Source organism: Panthera pardus, unplaced genomic scaffold (genome assembly GCF_024362965.1).
Source record: "Panthera pardus isolate Hobbes unplaced genomic scaffold, ASM2436296v1 HiC_scaffold_8, whole genome shotgun sequence".
NCBI classification, from domain to species: Eukaryota; Metazoa; Chordata; class Mammalia; order Carnivora; family Felidae; genus Panthera; species Panthera pardus.
In genome coordinates this window covers 76038329-76060068 of record NW_026527013.1, presented here as the reverse complement: position 1 = coordinate 76060068, position 21740 = coordinate 76038329, and the positions used below count along the sequence as shown (strand labels likewise).

The following is a 21740-nucleotide window of genomic DNA, read 5'->3' as shown; positions in this document are numbered from 1 at the left end:
TTTGTGGGTTGGCAATTCAGGACTATGTGTAAAGGGCAGAGAATGAAATAAGGAGTGTGTGTATCCTCTACTGAACCGTATATAGATAAAGAGACAGGAAAAAGGGCAACTGAAAAAAACATCAAGGAGCAACAATTGATTTAGGAAGTGTATGTATTCCTCTATGGTAGAGGAAGCAGATCCAGAATAAACTGCCTAACCCAACATACCCAGTACCATCAACCTCACTCTTGCCTCTTCCCATGAACCCATCCTGTATGCTCCTCTTTTATCACTGTACTTGCTCTGCTGGACGGTTCCATTGCGGTATCTTTTGGATTCAGTGTTTGTGATTCGGGATCCACGTTATAGAGTCAAATGCCGTCTCTAGAGCTCTATAATATTTAGTGATGACAGAAGGGAGATGAATATGGAGAGCTTAATAGGCGCCATATGTTTCAAATGTATCATCTGATTCCACCCTCAAAAATCTCCTTCCAGAACAGTTTTACTATTTGTATTTGAGACGGTTCAAGCACAGAGAGGTTAAGTAATTGCCCAATGACACATAGCTAGCGAGTAGTGCAGCCGGGATTGTACAGTCTGCATTTTCACCGCACCAAGGCATCCGTTCGTTCTTTCAGAGTCAGCTGTAAATATTCACATCGTGGTTATTTAAATGTTCATGCTCTGTCTTCCTGATGACTGTTACCTCCTTATAAGGAAGTAATATGCTCCAAGCCACTCTGTCATTATTGCCTTTCGCATAATGTCTAGATCAGGAATGAGTTGCTTGATAACTTTTGAACAATTCATATAAATAGTGTTCTGTTGTGTTGGCTTATACTGTGTTATGTGATGCTCTAATAGTTCTTGACTTCATTTTCAAAGCTTATGCGTGCAATTTGCAGTGGAAGGTTTGCCTATCAACCAGTTGTATGGAAGTGATTCGTTAGAAACTGCCGAAAAGGAAATACAATATTTCTTTCCTCCTCAACAGACTTTAGCACTGATTAAACCTCATGTAACACAGGAACAAAGAGGTAAATATTTAGAAATGAAAGTCAATGTATACATCCCCTTCAAATTTTGTGAAAATTTTCAAACTATGCAATGAACACCCATATCCCTTCATCTCGATGTAACAATTAGCTCTTGTCATATTTGTTCTGTCTCCCTCCTTCCCTCATCCTTCTTTCTGTCTCCCTCATAATCAAAATGATGACGAATTTTGTTCAAGTCCTTTTAGAGTTGATGGAGTTGATGGAGACGATGTTTTTCTCCATAGATATATTACCACGAAAGATAATGTTAATGATATTTCTAATATCAAGCCATTCTTCCATTCCTGTGTAAATTACACTTAATCATGAGGTATTTTTTAAATGTGCTTTTGAATTCTAGTTGCATATATTTTATTTGGGATTTTTCACATTGAGACTGACAATGATATTGGTCCGTCCTTTTCATTTTTTTGTGCAAGGTTAAATAACAATGTAATACTTCATAAAAAATGTGAATGCCTTTGTTTTCGGCACTCTGGAGGAGTTTAAGCAGCAGTGGGATTGCTGTTTGAAGATTTCCCATGAAATCTTTCCCATGAAAATTTCTGGGCCTGGTTTCAATGGTTATTTCTACCCTGTCATTTCTTAGTTTGTTGTCTCAAACAAACAGAATTTGATTTATTTAGGAGTTAGTTCTCTTTTTCTAACTCATTACTTTCTGTTGTTGTTGTTGTTTTTTTTTTAATTTTCACCTTCCTTTGATTCTCTAGTAGTTTTAAAAAATGTTCTTCTAGCTTTTTAAATTAGATCTTTAATTCATTTATTTTCATTATCTTATTTTTGTCAATGTAAAATTTTGAAGTTATATGTTTTCCTTGATTACTGGTTTAATCTTCTGATTATCCCATAGATTTTATTTCATTAAAATTTTTTTTTAATGTTTATTTATTTTTGAGAGAGAGAGAGAGAGAGAGAGAGAGAGAGAGAGAAAGCCAGGGAGGGGCAGAGAGTGAAGTAGACATATTTTTTATGAAGCTGTCAGCACAGAGCCCAACGCGGGTCTTGAACTCAAGAACTGTGAGATCATGACCTGAGCCGAAGTCAGACGTTTAACTGACTGAGCCACCCAGGCACCCCTCTCATAAATTTTAATGCATAGTGTTGTCATTAACGTTATTTTTTTGAAATTCTGCACTGTGCCTACAATATTCTTTCTCTACTTGTCTGCTTGGTGATCATCTCTTACCGTTTCTGTACTTAACACAAAGATCGGCCTTTCTGGAAGTCATCTCTGATCTTCCCAGAGAGAGTTAATGGTTTACTTGCCTGTGGTTGCAGGAGCCTTTATACATTGCTCTTTCCCAATCCCTCAGTTGGCTCACTAAATGTAGCCCTTAAAAGTTAGGCGGCTGGTGAGATTTTGACAAGATTTACTTTATTCAATTCCCTCCATGGGCTCCCTGCTTCAATCCATATCTAGCAAGGAGTTCCTTGACATTTGTAGCATGGACGTGAAAACATGACTTCACTTTCGGCACAGAGTCACATCCCTTCCCCTCTCCTTATAGTCTATGAGCTGTTGTCAGTGCGTCCTGGAAAGGTGCACCTCAGAGATTGAACATCTGCATTAATGTATTAACATGGTGCTTTTCAGTTCAATTTCATTTTGCATAGTTTTTGCTTTTAAAGCCACCCTATGCAAGCAAAATGATTACTTTCCATAGTTATTTCAGTCTACTTGAACATGGAACAAAAGTGGAGGCATTCTGCAAGATTACCAAATATCTGTTTTCCCTAGAGGAGATCTTGAAATATATTAAAGAGGTTGGATTTGAAATAACACAGATGAAGGAAATGCTCCTAAATGAAGAAGCAGCAGACAAAATTTACTCAAAAATAAAAACAAAAGACTTTTATAAAGATGTATTGGAAGTGTTATCTGAGTAAGTTTCTGATATATAGTCCTTTGCACGATAAAAGTAGTAAATATTCATTATAGAAACTGAAAAATACAAAATGTAATGAAAACATTCCATCTAATTTCATTCATTCAAAGACACCCTGTTAATATTTGGGGTTCATTCTTCTTTGTTTCCTCCTTTCTCTATATTCTTCTCTCTTTCCTTCCTTCCCTTCTCCTTACCCATCCTTCTTTCCTTCTTTCTTTCCTTCTTTTCTTCCTTCCTTCCTTCTTTCCTTCTTTCCTTCCTTCCTTCTTTCCTTCCTTCCTTCCTTTCTTCCTCTATTTCTGTAGGTCTTCAACATTATATAGAGGTGATATGAGTTTCAATTTCTGGTTTTAAGTTTCTGTTTTGCCAACATATTTAATCTGTGCCTCGATTGCCTTATCTATAAAATGGGGATAATAATAGTATCCATCTCATAGGTTTGTTGTGAGGGTTATATAATTAGTACATTGGACATACTTGGAACAGTGTCTGACACATATCTCTAGACTTAACCTATAGCACTCATGCAGCACAAAAACCTGTTCTCTCCCCAAAAAGGGGGAGGAATGGAAAAACAGAAAGAAAGTACAAGGGGCGCCTGGGCGGCTCAGTCGGTTAAATGTCTGACTCTTGATTTTGGCTCAGGTCATGATCTCATGGTTCGTGAGATCAAGCCCTGTGTCGTGAGATCAACTGGGTTTCGTGCTGACAGTGTGGAGCCTGCTTGGGATTCTTTGTCTCCTCTCTCTCTGCCCCTTCCCCCACTAATGTGTGTGCTCTCTCTCTCTCTCTCTCAAAAACAAATTAACATTTAAAACAACTTAAAAAACCCCCACAAAATCACACTGACAAGGACAAAGAATAAAGACCAAGTGTGGCATTCTGTGTTTAGCTGTGTATGCAATCTCTACAGGTGTAAATAGCCAAATCTTCTGAAAGCATTCTTCTTTGCAGAGGTCCATCTTTGGTCATGATTCTGACCAAGTGGAATGCTGTTTCAGACTGGAGACGATTGATGGGTCCTGTAGACCCAGATGAAGCAAAACTACTGTCCCCAGATTCTATCCGAGCCCAGTTTGGAACAAGTGTTTTGAAAAATGCTGTCCATGGATCATCTAATATCCAAGAAGCAATGGAGACCATCGATCAAATGTTTGAAATGTTGGTTCCCGAGAACCCTGAGGGAAACTAAAGTACGGTACCTTTTAAATGATTGTTTTCTTTTCTTTGCTTGTTACTGTGATTGAGCCCAGGATGAGACTGTCCCAGAAGGACCAGAACTTTTCCCATATGTCTGAATCAAACTTTATTTCTTGCCAGACACACTGTGCTATTCCATAACAGCCTTGAAGCTACATAATACGTATATGGATTGAGTTTGCTTAGCTGTTGATAGGAAGCTTGAAAACTTTTCTGTCCTGGGCCATGTGGGAGACAGAGCCTAAGTTAAGTGACTTTTCCCATAAAACCTACTTTCCTTTATTTTTAAAGCGGGCTCACATACACTTGTGTGGCTCTGACTGCTGACTGGAATAAGACTGTATATGGACTCTTCGCATGTCGAGGGTTGTCCCCCTTGGATGACCCAAACTGAGAGTCAGTATCCAGAACATAATGAGAAAGCAGTGTGAAGTGGAGAAACCCATCCACACCCAGCCAGGTTCCTTGGGGAGAGAAGAGTACCTTTTTCCCTTAATACTGTCATTTAGGCTATATTTCTCCAGGTATAAGCACATTGTATGAAAATATTAGATGCATAAAATAAAAATAAATTTGGGCAAAGGGAGCCTCATTCCATACGTCTCACTCAATTACAGACCGAGGCATGAGTGTACAACCCATAAACATTTATGTTGGGAAAATATGTATCGTGTGTCTGCTTGAACTGTAGGTTCTTGGTTGATACAAAAAAAATGGCTGAGTGAAGGTTGTTACCTTCAGGAAAGGGCAAATCTAGCGGGGAGACAAAACTCACAGAAACAACATCTGATTATAATCACTGTGGGACAGTACATTATTAAACATGTCACTGATGGATGACTACGTGGGGATAGATGTTATAGCAACCTGGTGTAGATCTATGCTAACATCTGCATATCCCTCCTTTTTTGATGAGGGGAGCATTATGAATAATATAGAGGATTTCAAATTAGTGTATAATTAAGTGCTGAATTGACAGGTGTATGTTTGATGGTTAGGCGTTGGAGAAGGTAAGGAATGAAATCAGTCTTGAGAAATAAGGAGGATTTTCAAAATCAGAGGTAAGGAAGCAAGAAAGAGAATTCAGTGTTGTTGTTTTTTTATTTTTTATTTTTAATTTTAAGTTTACTTATTTTGAGAGAGAGACAGAGAGAGTGAGTGGGGGAGGGACAAAGAGAAAGGAGGAAAGAGAGTATCCCAAGCAGGCTCTGCACTGTCAGCGAAGAGACGGATGCGGGGCTCAAAGTCACAAACTGCAAGTTCATGACCTGAGCCGAAACCAAGAGTCTACGCTTAACTGACTGAGCCCACCCCAAGAATTCAGTTTTGTTTTTTTTTTATTTTTTTTTAACGTTTATTTATTTTTGAGGCAGAGAGAGACAGAGCATGAACGGGGGAGGGGCAGAGAGAGAGGGAGACACAGAATCGGAAGCAGGCTCCAGGCTCTGAGCCATCAGCCCAGAGCCCGACGCGGGGCTTGAACTCACGGACCGCGAGATCGTGACCTGAGCTGAAGTCGGACGCTTAACCGACTGCGCCACCCAGGCGCCCCCCCAAGAATTCAGTTTTAAAAGTTTCGAAACTATCATATATGCATACACTTGATGCTTATATATAAAGACACGTTGCTGGTTTCTGTCTTACTATGTCTACGATACCATATCTACTATACTCTATCATATCACCTTAAGGTATTGTTGGCCTGTTTTAGACATTCAAGAATAAGTTATGCAGCTCTTGCTATATGCCAGACGTTGTTGCAAGACTGAATGTACACAGTCCTTGTCCTGAAACTCTAGAACTCTAAAAGAAGGAGATAGAAAATTAACATGTGTTCTACGGTTCTTAGGGGATAAGCACATAGGGGTAACTGCTCCATGGAGGAGATGGAGAGGGAAAATGAGATGCAGGCTCTCCAGGCAGGAGGCATTGCAATAACATGAAAGATTACAGCAACCTGAACTAAGGTAGAAATGGTGAGTTAGTGATAAGGGGAATGATAAGAGAATTGTTAGAAGTCATCAAGACTTGATGACTGACTACCACTCTACCAAATAAGTGGGAAAAATAAAAGCTTCCTGGCCTGAGTAACTGAGGAAATGACCTAACCATTTCCAGACAAAGAACCCAGAAGAGAGAAGTTGGTTGGAAGAAAATATTATGAGTTCTGTTCTGGTCCTGTTGAGAAGAAGGCATCTGAGTTGAGAGTAAGTGTGGCCCTCAGAGCAGGGGCAGGTCAAGAGGGCTCCATTGGAGTGATGTCAGCAAGATGGTGACACAGGCGGCTCCAAGCTCCCATCCTTCTGCAAGAATAAACAACCGAAGCTGTCAGAACCAACTTTATCAGAACTCTGGAAAACACCAAAGGTTTACAGCCAGGTGTGTGCTGAATCAACAAAAAGCCAACTTAAAAATGATATCGTTTTGTGACGTTTTAATGTACCCTACATTTCCCCAGCATGGTGACAGTCTTGAAGATCACGGCCTATTCCTGGTGTGTAACCCTTGTCTCTGGCTCCAGAGAGAATAGAACAGATACCATTTGCAAATCACTGTGTGTTTTTCTGTTCTAACCTATCTGGAGGCTACCTGAAGGATAACACAAGGCACTCATCTCTATTTCACCAAACCTGGAGACAACTCAGGGAAGAAAGGTGTTGGGCATTGATTAAAAACACTGTATGGTGGGCACCTGGGTGGCTTAGTTGGTTAAGTGTCCAATTCTGTTCAGGTCGTGATCTCACAGTTCATGAGCTCGAGATCCACACTGGGCTTTCTGCAATCAATACAGCGTCCATTTTGGATCCTCTGTCCCCTCTCTCTCTCTGCCCCTTCCCTGCTTATGCTCTCTGTCTCTCTCTCTCTCTCTCTCTCAAAAATAAATACACATTAAAAGAATAACATTGCATGGTGATCAAAAACCCCACTGCTGTCTGAGGCCAAAGATTATGTTTGAGACATACAATGGAGCACCTAAAGCCAGGGAGGAAAAGCTGGGGAGGGGGATTTTCTTTGGGAAATTGGGGCATTCAAAAGCAGTAATGCATACTGGGGATACATATTCGGAAAATATTTGAGAGACCCTGTGTTTTCACTACTGGCTGATAGGCTCAGTACAAACAGGAAGTTAAGGCTGAGACAGAATTGTAAAAGGCCTGGCTAAGTGTTTGAAATGCTGCAGCACAGAGTCAATCTACAAAGACTTGGAGAAGTGGTTTTTTGTTGTTTTTCAACTCCTGACTTTCAAGGAAGTCTTAGTTAAAACATTGGCTTAACACAAACCAAGTCTTCACCAATCAAGAGCCAACCCTGGGGAAAAGGGAATATCTGATTTCCAGAGTTACCACACTGTGATAATTGAATGTCCAATTTTCTTTTTATTTTTTTTAATTTAAAAAAAAAAAATTTTTTTTTTAACGTTTATTTATTTTTGAGACAGAGAGAGGACAGAGTATGAACGGGGGAGGGTCAGAGAGAGGGAGACACAGAATGGGAAGCAGGCTCCAGGGTCTGAGCTGTCAGCACAGAGCCTGACACAGGGCTCGAACTCACGGACCACGAGATCATGACCTGAGCTGAAGTCGGCCGCTTAACCGACTGAGCCACCCAGGCGCCCCTTGAATGTCCAATTTTCAATAACAGCAACAAAAAAATCAGAGAATAGAAAATATGGCCCATTCACAGGAAAAAAAGTTGACAGAAACCATCCCTGAGAAAGCCCAGACATTGGACTTACTGGATAAAGACTTTAAATCACTGTCTTAATATGCTCAAAGAGTTAAAGGAAACCATGGGACAAAAACTAAAGGAAATCAGGAAATCAGAAAAATAATGTATGAACAAAATGAGAATATTAATAAAGAGAAACTAACAATAAACCAACTAGGAATCCCAGAGCTGAAAAATGCAATAACTGAATTGAAATATTCACTAGAGGGGTTCAAGACAAATTTGAGCAGGCAGAAGAAAAAAATCAGTGAACTAGAAGATAGGACAGTAAGAAGTTTCCAGTCTTAGGAGTTGAAATTAAGAAAGAAAAAGAACAAAAGTGGACAGAGTCTATGGGATCTCTGGGACACTATCATTTAGGCCAACATATGCATTATGGGAATTCCTGAAGGAAAAGGAAGAATACTTGAAGAAATAATGGCTGAAAACTTCCCAAATATAATGAAATTCCTTAATCTACACATCCAAAAAGCTCAAAGAATCACAAGCAGAATAAACTCAAAGAGAGCCACACTGAGGCACATTATAGTCAAATTGTCAAAAGCCAAAACCAAAGAATCTTAAGATTACTAAGAAAGAAATGACTTACTATGTACATGGAATCCTCAATAACAGCTTGTTTCTCATAAGAAGGCACAGAGACCAGAAGGCAGTGGGATAACACATTCAAAGTATTGAGAGGAAAACAAAAACAAAAACAAAAACAAAAAACCTGTCAACCAAGATTTCTATATTTGGCAAAAGGATCCTTCAGGAGTAAAAGTGGAATTAAGACATTCCCAAGTTAACAAAAACTAAAGGAGTTTGTTACTAATAGATCTGTCTACAAGCAATGCTAAAGGGAGTACTTTAAACTAAAATGAGGGGCATCTGGGTACCTTGATCAGTTAAGTGCCCTACTTTGGCTCAGGTCATGATCTCACAGTTCCTGAATTTGAGCCCCATATTGGGTTCTCTGCTGTCAGCACGGAAATTGCTTTGGATCCTCTGTCTCCCTCTCTTTCTCTGCCCCTCCCTTGCTCGTGCTCTCTCTCTCTCTCTCTCTCTCAAACATAAACATTAAAAAAATAAACTGAAATGAGAAGACCCTAGACAATAACTCAAAGCCATGTGAAGAAATAAAGCACATTGGTAACAACAACTACATAAGTAAATGTGAAAGCCAGTAAAACTGCACTTTTGGTTTCTAACTCCCCCTTGTTCTCCTAGAATATATAAAAGACAATGATAAAATAATGACGATAAACATATGTTTATGGGCACACTGTATACAAACATGTACAATCTGTGATGATAATTATATAAAAGAATAGGAGTAGAGAATACTATTGAAACTAAATTGATATTATTCAAACAGGGTTGTTATAAGTTTAAGTATGCTAATTGTAATTCTCAAGGTAACCAAAGGAATAAAAATGGTGCACTACACACAAAAAAATCGAATACAAAAGAAGCCAATAGTGGAGGGAAAATAATACATAGGACATATAGAAAACATACAGCCAAATGGCAGAAATAAGTCCTTTTGAATGGGTAATTATTTTAAAATGTATGTGGAGTAAATTGTCCAATATAAAGGCAGAACTTGGTGGAATGGATCAAAACATGGATTCATCTATATGCTGTCTATAAGACTCACTTAAGCCCCAAAGACACAAAGAGCTTGAAAGTGAAAGGATGGAAATATATATATTTAATACAAATAGTAACTAAAAGAGAGCTAGGGTAGCTTATCAGAAAAATATATCTGCTGTCAAAAAAGTGTACAAGAGACATAAGAAGACATTATATATTGAGAAAGATTCATCAACAAGGTATAACAATTAGAAGCATACACATTCATAACAACAGAGGCCCAAAATATATGAAGCATCCTTTGACAGAACTGAAGGGAGAAATGGACAGTTCCACAATAATAGTTGGAGACTTCAGTGTCCATCTTTCAATAATGGATAGAACAAGACAAAAGATCAATAAGAAAAGGGAGGACTTGAATAATGCTATAGTCCAATTAGACCTAAAAGATATGTATTCCACCAATCAGCAGTAGAATATACATTCTTTTCAAGTACACCAGGCATATGCTGTAAGATAAACCATATGTTAGACCACCAAAAAGTCTTAATAGATTTTTAAAATATTAGAATCATATGAAGTATCTTTTCTGACTATAACGGAATGATACTAGAAATCGATAACAGAAGGAAAACTAGAAAGCTCATGAATATGTAGAAACCAACACACTTTTAGAGCCGATGGTTAGAGAAGAAATCACCAGAGAAATTAGAAAATGCTTTGAGATGAATGAAAATGAAATCACAATACCAAAACGTGTGGGATGCAGCAGAAGCAGTGTCAAGAGGGAATTTTTGAACAATAAAGTATTAGATTAACAATCTCAAATTAACAAACTAAATTTGCACTGTCAGGAACTAGAAAAAGAAGAAACAGATCAAACCCAAATTTAGCAGAAGGAAAGAAATAATAAAGATTAGAGTGGAGGCAAATGATATGGAGAATATAAACTCAATATCAAAAATCAACAAAATCAAAAGATTGTCCTTTGAAAAGATCAAAAGCCTTGACAAAAGAAAGGTCCTGCCAGCATGGTAGTGGAGAATGTAAAACAGGACATGCCCCTGCAGCAGGGTGGCGGGGGGTGGGGGGGTGAGGGGGTGATGGGTCCATGACTACAAGTGAAACCTTCTGTGCTGGGACTGTTGAGCTGCAGGATGTTTGCTGTGGGCTTCGGGACCTTGCTCTTTGGGTACTGGAGCATAATGACGTGGAACCCAGTGTAGGCACCTGAAGATTGAGGACTTCAAGACCCTCATGGCACTGATGCCACTGTTTCAGACAGAGAAGGAACAGAGGGTCCTACAAGATGCTTTGGGAGAACCTGGAGGAAGAGACCTCCTGGAAAGACGTGCCTGCCTGGAAGGTGGGTAAGTCTGTGTTCTACACAATGTGCTGGGTAACCCCTGTGATGGGCAAGCTCTAAGGGCTGCCCATGAAGGAGGAGATTTCTCAGCTGCCTATGGCTTCATATGGTATCCATAGGGGCTTGCACCGCTTGGAACACTGGACCCCTGCATCCTCCCCACTGGGAAAGAATAAGTGCTCAGGAGACCTGGAAAAAAAAAAAAGATGAAAATTACTAAAATCAGAAGTGAAAGAAGGGAGGTTCTACTGCTGAATTTACAAAAATATAAAGGATTATAAGAATTCTACGAACAATCGTATACCATTAAATTGGATAAATAAGGTGAAATGCAAATTCCTGGGAAGACACAAAATGCCAAAACTGGCTCAAGAAGAAACAGAAAATCTGAATAGACCTATAACAAGGAAGGAGAACAAATCAGTAATGAAAACCTTGCCAAAAAAGAAAAACCCAGAACCAGATGGCTTCAGATAGAATTCTCCATTCATTGAGAATTCTATCAAACAATTAAATAAGAATTAACTCCAATTCTCAAGCTCCACAAAAGAATTGAAAAGGAGGCAAAGCTTAACTCATTCTGTGGGGTCAGCGTTACCCTGATACAAGAGCCAGACAAAGAGGGAAAAAGAAGACTACATAACAATAAGCCTTATGAATATATCAACTCTAAAATCCTCAGTAAAATACTAGCACACCGAATTCAACAGCATATTAGAAGGATTATATACCATGATCAAGTGAGATTTATTTTAGGAATATGAGAGTAGTTCAACATATGAATATCAAGGAATGTAACACACCACACTAATAGAATGAAGGAGAAAACAGATATTATCTCAACTGAAACAGAAAAAGCATTCAACAAAATCCAACACCCCTTCATGATAAAAACGCTCAATAAATTAGGAATATAAAGAACTTCCCCCACATGATAAAGGCCATATGTGAAAAATCCACAGCTGACATTATACTACAATAGTGAAAGACCGAAAGCTTTTCTTCTAAGATCAAGATCCTGACTTTACCCACTTCTATTTAGCATAGTATTGGAAGGTCTAGCCAGAGCAATTAGGCAAGAAAAAGAAATAAAAGCATCCAAATTGGAATATTATTAGCAGGTAGCATGATCTTGTATCTAATAAACTCTGAAGAATCACACACATACAAAAAATTGTTGGAGCTAATTCTGTAAAAGTTCAGGATACAAATCAACACACAAAAATCATTCATGTTTCTATGTACTAACAATGAAAAAAATCCCAAAAGGAGATTAATTAAGCAATTCAATTTACCATAGCATAAAAAAAAATAATAAAATACTTAGGGAGAAATTTAGTCAGTGTACAAGCACAAGACTTTTACACTGAAAGATATAAAACAATGCTGGAAGAAACTAAGGAAGATGTAAATAAATAGAAAGACACTCTGTGTTCATGGCTTGGAAAACTTAGTATTGTGAAGATTACAGTGCTACGCAAAGTGGTCTACAGATTCAACGAAAGCCCTAAAAAATCCCTTTGGTGTTTTTTACAAAGGTGGAAAAACCCATCCTAAAATTCATATGAAATTTCAAAGCACTCAGAATAGCCAACACAATCTTGAAAAACAACAAAGTTGGAGCACTCCCACCTCCTGATTTCAAAAGTTATTACAAAGAGACAGTAGTCAAAACAATGCGGTAGTGGCATAAGGATAGACAAATGGAATAGAATTGAGAACCCATGAATAAAACTTCACTTTATGGTTAGTTGATGTTCAACAAAGGATGCCAAGATCATTCAGTAAGATGAGAACAGTCTCTTCAATAAATAGTACTGGAAAGACTAGACATCTACATTTAAAATAATAAAGTTGGGGGGCACCCCAGTGGCTTAGTCCATTGAGCATTCGACTTCGGCTCGGGTCATTATCTTGTGGTTTGTGAGTTCGAGCCCTACATTGGGCTCACTGCTGTCAGCGCAGAGCCTGCTTCAGATCCTCTGTCCCCCCCTCTCTCTCTGCCCCAACCCCACTTGTGCTCTCTCTCTCAAAAATAAACAGTAAAAAAATTTAAATAATGAAGTTGGACCATTACCTTACACTATATACAAAAATTAATTCAAAGTTGATCAAAGATCTACTTTTAAGAGCTGAAACTATAAAACTCTTAGAAAAAAAACATAGGGGTGAATCTGTTGGACCTTGGATTAGGCAGTGATTTTTTAAATATGCCAAAGGCACTGGCAACAAAAGAAAAAATAAAATGGTCTTAATCAAAAATAAAAATTTTGTTCATCAAAGGAAACTATGAAGAGAGTGACAAGACAACCCACAGAATGGAAGGAAATATTTGCAAATTCTACGTCTGATAGGGGTTTAATATCAGAAATGGAAAAGGCTTGAACAGACATTTCTCCAAAGAAGATCAACCACTGGCCAACAAGCACACGAAAAGATTCCCAACACAATCAGTCCTTAGAGAAATGAAATTCACAACCAAAATGAGATGTCACTGCACACCTAACTACGATGGCTATAATAAAAAAAGGACTATAACAAGTGTTGGTAAGGATGTGGAGAAATGGGGACCCTTACACATGATGGTGGGAATATAAAATGGGGCAGCTACTATGGACGACAGTGTGGTAGTTCCTCAAAATGTTAAACATAGAATTATATGTGACCCAGCAACTCCACTCCTAGATATATATCCAAGAAAATTGAAATCAGGGATACAAACATATACTTGTAACACCAATATTCATAGCAGCATTATATACAATAGCCAAAGGGTGGAAACAACCCAAGTGTCCATCAACAGAAGGATGGATAAACAAAAATGGTATATACCTGCAATGGAATATTATTTATTCCTGTCTCTGTCTCTCTGTCTCTCTCTCCTTCTGCCCCTCCCCCCTCGCATGTGTGCACATTCATGCTGTCTCACTCTCTCAAAAAAAAATAATTTCTTTAAAAAAAATTTAAGAAAGGAGGGGCGCCTGGGTGGCTCAGTCGGTTAAACGTCTGACTTCCGCTCAGGTCATGATCTTGTGCTCCGTGAGCTCAAGCCCCACGTCGGGCTCTGTGCTGACAGCTCAGAGCCTGGAGCCTGTTTCAGATTCTGTGTCTCCCTGTCTCTCTGACCCTCCCCCATTCACGCTATGTCTCTCTCTGTCTCAAAAACAAATAAACGTTAAAAAAAAATTAAGAAAAAAAAGAAGAAAAAATTTAACAAAGGAAATAGGTTGTGATAGTTGCAAACAATGCAGACATACTTAAAACCACTGATTTGTATACTTGAAAATAGTTAAAATTGTAAATTTTATGTTCTATATATTTTACCACAATAAAAATATCTTAAAAGTAAAATAAAGAATAGTTCCTCAGGAGAGCACAAAGATCCCTCCCAACAGAGTTCTCCAAACCCCCTCCTCAAACGATACAAAATGAAGCTTGCCTCACAACACATTAAAAAAAAAATGCGTGTAATCCCAACATCAAAATCCTTAAATAGTAAGCCTTTACTAAAGTTTCTTGAAGAGATACCAAATAAAGGAATTTTTTTTTCAAACAAAATATAACACCACCACCACCACCACCACCACCAAGAAATTCCTAAAACTCCTTGTTGGACACCGCTGTCCCCAGAATCCCTCTGGGCCCTGCAACTCCTTCCCCAGTCATCACCTCCTGCTCTTGACTTTCCTGCATGTTCCATAAAGAGCTGCACACTCAGGCCTGTTGTCTTCTGCAGCTCCCTCCAAATTCTATTTCCCACCTGTGGCTTAACCAGCAATTCTGAACCCTTGAAAGGATCAGGTAGAAAGCTGCAGTTACTCACAGTGAATGTTTTTAATTAACCCTGTCCACAGAATTTGTTCATTCACTTATTGGGTTGAAAACCCATGCTGATTGTATACTTGCTGAATCAGGCAGTATTCTCGGCAAAGAAAAGAGACCATCTCCCCAGTGTGATTTACCACGTGTCAGGGATTTGTGTGCAAAATGGAAACACACAACTGCTCTAAAGTTAGTTTTCTGTGTATCTCATCAAGTATATTCTTTCTTTCTTAGAACTTTGAGAAGATAATGCATGTAAGTTCGCACTGACATACGAGCATGTGGCACAGCTTCCTGGGAGGAATAAAAAGGAAGATACTCTCTGGAGGAAAACTCAACGTTACCTCAAGTTAAAAACTCACCTCAAAGTGAAAAACGTATGGGTGTGCATGATAACAATAAAACAGGTAACCTTCAAACAAATCTTAATGTTTATTTTTACCCTATCTTTCTGAGAGGATTTAAGGTGGCTTGTGTAAATGCCGCCCGGATCCAGCAACATAACTGGGGAGGAACGTGGAATGTGGGGAAGAAGAGTGTAGGATGGATCCAGTGAAGCCAGGAGCGGAGTTGTAGACGAAATGCATACGAGGCCCTAATGTGTATTTAGAGGTGGCCAAAAATTTGACTCTAAGCCTTTCAGCAATGAACTCTGAAGAGGTGTCGCGTCAGTTTACATAATTTGCCATCTAACTACAGGACGGTGAGGTCATGCGCCTTGTTTCCTGATGCTAAGACAAGGCAAGTCTCTTCAGGGATGCAGTGGATAAAAGCCAGAGTTTTCCCTGGTTTTGGCATTTCCTCCTTTCAGGATGTAATCTGATGATGGTTACTACGGTGATGCGCTTAAGCTTTTAGCCAGAGTTAGGTGTAAATCCCAGCCTGCTGGCTCTGAATCCTCCTTTTCATTCCACTCAAGAGAACATACTGGAAAGCAAGTGAGCAGAAATGATGTTCTTGTAAGATTAACTTTTCATCCTGATTTTTAAACTATAATGTTAACAAAGATACAAACTTTGATCGTTTAGCATTCTTTTTATTGTGATAAGAACACTGAACACTGAGCTCTATCCTCGTAACAAAATTTTAAGGGTACAGTGCTTTATTGTTGGCTTGTAGGTACAATGTTAAATAGCAGATCTCTAGAGCTTATTCATCTTACTTCGCTGAAACTTTAGGTCAGTTGATTAATACTCCCCATTTCCCCCTCTCCTGGGCCCCTGGTAACCACCGTTCCCATCTTTGATTTTATGAATAGGACTACTCATGTGGAATAACGTAGTTCTCATTTTCTGTGTCCGCCTTATTTCACTCAACGTACTCCTTTCAAGGTCCATCCACGTTGTCACATTTTGCAGAATTTCCATATTTTTTTAAGGCTAAATAATATTTTATTGTACGTGTGCAGCACATTTTCTTTATCCATTCATCTGTCAATAGACATTTCGGTTGTTCACACGTTAGCTTTTGTAATTAGTGCTGCACTGAATGTGGGAAAGGTAATATCAAGATCCCGTTTTTAATTATTTTGGATACATACCCAGAAGTGGGATTCTTGAATAATATGGTGGTTCTATATTTTTTGGTAGTTCTATTTTTTAATTTTTGAGGAACCTCCGTACAGTTTTCCAAAGCAACTGGGCCAGTTTGCATTCCCACCAAGAGTGCCAGCAAGGTCTCCAGTTTGTCCACATCCTAACAGAGACACACATATATACCATCCCAGCAGGTGTAAGATGGCATCTCACTGTGGCTTTGATTTGCATTTCCTTGGTGATAAGTGACAACGGACATTTCTTCATATACCCGTTGGCCATTTGCATGTCTTCTTTGGAGAAAAGTCTGTTCAAGTCCTTAGCCCATTTTATTTATTTCTTATTTTATTTTATTTATTTCTTAAAAAAATTTTATTGCTTATTTATTTTTGAGAGAGAGAGACAGAACATGAGCTGGGGAGGGGCAGAGAAAGAGAGAGACAAAGAGTCCGAAGCAGGCTCAGGCTCTGAGCTGTCTGCACAGAGCCTAGCGTGCGGCTTGATCTCATGAACTGTGAGACCATGACCTGAGCCAAAGTTGGAAGCTTAACTGACTGGGCCACCCAGGTGCCCCCTTAGCCCAGTTTTTTAAAGGAGTTATTAGGTTTTCTTTGTTACTGAGTTTTATTAGTTCTTTATAGATTTTGGAATCAGATGTATGGCAAATATTTTCTCCCATTCTACAGCCTGACTTTACATACTGTTGATTGTTTTCTTTATTGTGTGGCAACTTTGATTTAGTCCCACCTGTTTATTTTTATTTTTGTTACCTGTGCCTTTAGTGCTGTATCTGTGAAGTCACTGCCAAGACCAGTGTCATGAAGCTTTGCCCGTTTTTGTTTGTTTGTTTGTTTGTTTGTTTGTTTGTTTGTTTTCTGGGAGCTTTACCTGTTTGTGTCTTATGTTTAAGCCTTATTTAAAAAAAGTTTAAGAGAGAGAGAGAGCACAAACAGGGTAGGGGCAGATAGGGAGGAGGGAGAGAGAATCCCAGGCAGGCTCCGCACTGTCAGCACAGAGCCCAATGTGGGGCTCGAACTCATGAACTGTGAAAGCATGACCTGAGACAAAATCAAGAGTCGGGAGCTTAACTGACTGAGCCACCCAGGCTCCCCTAAGCCTTTGTTTTAGAGCAGGCTGGACCCGGCAGGGAGTGGCCTGCAGGTACCCACACTGCTGACTCAGCCTCCTGTCTACACAGTCCAGACATGGGGATGGGGACCTGGCCTGCCTGGATTCTGGGAGTCACATGGCAGTGTGCAGTTTGCTCCCCCACAACCTAGTGTTGGGTATCCATGCCCTGTAGGCCTGTGTGGCCACAGCCACCCCGACCAACTGGCCATCTGCCTGGGGCAATCGGTTCCCTCTGCCGTACCTCCTGCTGCAGAGGCTGGACAGATTGTTAGGGCCAAATCCCATGTAGCCCTGCTGCTTTTACCAGATGCCCCTCTCCAGACCTGGACTTTCTTATCTGCTCTCTCTGCACTGGGAAGAAGGGGAAGCTATGGTGTCTGCCTTCTCTGTACTCCTCTGTGGTAGATCCATCCAAGCTCCAAGGCTGACAAGACCTAGGCTAGTCCTCTGGGATCCCTCTCAGGAAAGTTGGGGCACTGGACACCCAAACCAATTCCTTCCTCCCCTTGGGAGAAGCCAAGAGTTAGGGGGTTTCTTCCTGATCATATGCTGCTGTGCCGGATGCAGGGACTCTGGGCAGGGGGGATCCCAAATCTCTCTACTGGCTTTGGGGATTCTGGCTTCACAGTCACCTCGAGTGCAGGAACTTTCCACTTAGTTCCTGGAGTGCTTGCAAAGGAAATTTGTTCATGGACTGTTGTTGAGTTGGTGAATTTGCAGAGGGAAGGATGGTCCAGGGCTTCCTACGCTGCCATCTTGCTGACATCACCTCTTGATTATTTAGTATTAGTAACACCTTGCTCACCTCAAAACTCTAGTGTTCCAACATTATGTTTGAGAAGCACGTGTGAATTAACAGTAAGGATATTTCTCAATTTTTCTTCAGAACACGTTAAAAAAAAAACTAGGGTAAATCAATTACTGGCTTTTTTTTTTTATTGTGCAGAAAAATAAGTAGAGTAAAAATCTTCACCCTACTTCCTTCATATTCCCCACTCCTTCAGATCAAATACTATTAGCTGTCAAGTGGCACACTCTGGAACCGTCCAGAACTTCAAAAGCATTAAAGCAACAAAATTAACAACATATTTCACCAGCAGATGGCATGTTTCCCTCAGTTGTCTATATATGTGTTCTTCTCTATATGACGATTTTTATAAGCAAGACATAGATAAGGAAAGGGTATTTCTTTAGGATTATAGAATCCCTTTTAAGCTAAGTGGTCAGAAATCCACTAATCAACGCCAAAAGAGATATACTCAAACCTTAATTTGTGTTGGTGCTGGTCTTGAGATTGAAGTTAGTGGGTGGCAGCACCGTGAGGCAGGCACATGGGAGCTGGGGTTGGCAGGACCTGCGAATATCTTCTTGCCCCTGCGGAAGAAAGGTTAGAAGAGGCTAGAAAGTTGTCAGCGCCCCAGCTCAGTGGGCCGATCTTGAATCTCAGCTGGACAGAAAGAACCTGTCTCAGAAATCTCAGCCACTGAGGCTGAAGCAATTGAGGACAGAATTGGATTATGAATTCCACTCTACAAAACAACCCCTTTCTTTTAGGACTGGCTCTCTTATGCAACTTGACCCTGAAGCCACAGGTTTTTTGATCGCCCCACTTCGTCCCTATAGCCACCTTTTAAGACAGGAGACCTGAAGCATTCTTGGTTGGAGCCGAATACATTCCAGAATCCTCTGATTGGATCCCATTCTCTGTAAATAGATTCCCTCAGGAACATGGACGGGTTTCCTAAAATATACTATGCCCCATTCTATGGCCCTCTTCCCGGACTCTGTTGGTGCCCTTTTTGCTCACTGGGGTGGATGCCCCTGGTACTGATTCTTGCCTGAACTGTGTTTGAACTTGCTCATCCCTTGGAAACTACTTTGGATGACCTCCAAGGTCAGTTTTTTTAATGCTTTTAATAAAGGGAGAAAGTTGACTAAGCAATTGTTCATGTGATCTTCAGCGGCCGAAATATTTCAATGACATAATAAATATTTGAAATTCTTACAAGACTAAAAATGTTAATGAAGTTTTAAAAAATGCATCAGTTTGGTTCAACAACAGCATTTGAGATATCCCTTGATACCATGATGGAATTTTATTCATAATACCATTTTTTGCTGAATCCAAGTTCTTTGCACTTCATCATGTGATTCATGTTGTTACAATGTTGTGACGCTTGGAATCGGCCCTCTGGGTATGAGTCTTCCCTGTTAGCTAAATTTCATTGCTAATGAAGTATGCTCATTTTCCCTTTCAAAGTACATCACTAATGCGATCCACGCTCACCATTATAAAGTGGTTCTCATCTAGATATTCCAGCTACATATTTTAGGATTATCCAGTTAGAAAATGGATCTCATACAAATATTGAGCTAGATACACTGATGCTTATATTTTTGTCCTGACACTGTGTGGACCTGTAAAGGCAAAATTACACATCATGGACTTTATTACTGCCATGAATTGCCTTGTTAACTACCTCCTAACTGCCATTCTTTACATTCTAGTACAAAGAAACCTCTCTTAAGTAGAAGGGTGAATACCGTAAGACTGTAGCTGTGATCGGCACATTTTCCCTTCAATAAATTTGAAGTAAAACAAAAAAGACGTGAAGACATTGAAGTTTTGGGGTTTTACAGATTCAAATAGTTTATAGATGGCAATTTCCAAAGTTGACTGGAACATTTGTTGCTCGACACCAACCATGGGGACCGTTACTGACCAGGTATCCAGACACCATGGTCTGAAATGCATTGCTAACATTGTGCCAAGACCAGGCTTCCATGGACTGGTTGCCATCCATGACCGAGTGAGGCAGGACACGAGGGCAGAGCTGCTCCCGGGAGATGAGGGACTGGATGTCTTGCTTGTCTCAACGCTCCCCAATAGCCTTGCCAAATTCTCCTTAAGACATCGAGGAAGTCTGGAGTGCATCCACTCAACCTCTCTTCCCTCCCGTTGTCTGTTCTGCCAGCCCTGTTTATCTCCCCTCCCGTCTCTCTCAGTAGGTGTTTCCTCGAATGGAATCCTTCCATGCTTAACTCCATTTTGTGCCTGCTTCTCTGAGGACCCAGATCAACATACATGTCATCGACGAAGCTGTTTCCATGTTTACGTGTCTACATGGCTTACAGCCATACGACTTTCCATTTTGTTCTCGTTCCCTTTTTCTCTTTCTCATGATATTTTTGTAGCATCTTCTAAAAGTAACATGTACTAAAAGTAACAAAATACGCAAAAGCACTTACACTTTGTGCTCTTGTGCCCTTTTTTTTTTTTCCTCGTCCTGAAAATTCAATCCGAGTGGAAAATTATTTGTGTCACAAAAATCTGGCGTGCCTTAGGAACCACATTTAAACATCCCTGCTCACAAGTAACTGGCAAAATAAACTCTGGTACCTCTAAACTATGTGGTTGTAGAAAATGAAAATACAGTTTTATTTCTTTATATGGAAAGGCAGTCATGTTACATTATTCTATTCATATACTCAAACAGAGAGAGTCTGGAAGGTTGGCATCAAAATGCTGATTTTAACATTTGGAGTACTTTTCTCTCTGTCTTTTCTCCACTTATCTCTGTTGTTTGAATAACAAAAAGGGGGGATATTTCATTGCCATCCTAGGGTCGAGCGTTCCTTTGGAATACTAATGTTAAGGTAAATACACAATCCCACATACTCCCTCGATCTGAAGAACACATCATTGCTTGCTTATCAGTTAAGTCACCAAGTTGACAATTCACTAACATTTTTGGTTGACATGGCTGTCATTGTTACATGATACATCTTTTAGAGTAAAATGCTTTTCAAGAATTACTTTCCCATTAGGAAACATGATCAGTATTGGTGTATATTATTCTATAACCGAAGCAATGATTGGTTCCTATTGCTCTTTGTGTGGTGATACATGAGCCTTCCCTCGAATAGCCGGGCCAATGTTACTGACCAAGCAGAGCACTTTGGCCTGTTAAGTTAAAATTGAGTAACTCTGGGGGCCCAGATCTTTCTCTAGCAACATGTGAGGTGTCAGATAAGCCCTAGGATAGCCTTTCTCTTTTGGGCTGGCTTATGAGTTCTAAGGTCCCATTCAACTTTCTCATTGCACACTTCCAAATAACCACTTTTGCTTTTTGAGTTGGTGATAACAGCAGGTAGAAATTTGTGGTTAAAAAAACAAAACAAAACAAAACAAACCAACCCCCCAAAGCCAAAACAAAAAGCAAAAGACAAAAAAAAAAAAAAAAAAACAACAAAAAAAAACCCCAACCACATGCCCTTCTTTTTTATTTAGGAACTAGTTCCACCCAACAAAAGTACCCTAAAGCTAGTTCAAGTAAAGGAGTTTTATTGTAAGCTTGCAATGGATAGTTCTTTAAGTATCCAAGGACAGAAACCAAAAGTGTGTTCACACTGCATTGGTTTTAACTAAAAAGTAAAAAACTAAGGTTAT

The 21740-nt window shown here is 39.6% G+C and overlaps 1 protein-coding gene across 4 annotated transcripts in view; it reads left to right on the top strand.

The window, feature by feature from the left end:
• Positions 1-21740, top strand: part of NME8 (NME/NM23 family member 8) — a 103403-nt gene that overhangs the window by 39419 nt on the left and 42244 nt on the right. Inside the window, exons 14-18 of one of the 4 annotated variants that reach the window (XR_008420162.1) lie at positions 871-1022; positions 2782-2926; positions 3887-4125; positions 14859-15031; positions 20297-20534. Coding sequence is in view for 2 of the 4 variants with exons in the window: in XM_053896804.1 (XP_053752779.1) it covers positions 871-1022; positions 2782-2926; positions 3887-4124 (535 nt within the window). In the remaining 2 variants the exon portion in view is untranslated. Of the gene's footprint in view, positions 1-870; positions 1023-2781; positions 2927-3886; positions 4126-13085; positions 13256-14858; positions 15048-20296; positions 20535-21740 lie in introns of those variants that run through there. The other 3 variants (XR_008420161.1, XM_053896804.1, XM_053896805.1) reach the window with 3 other exon arrangements.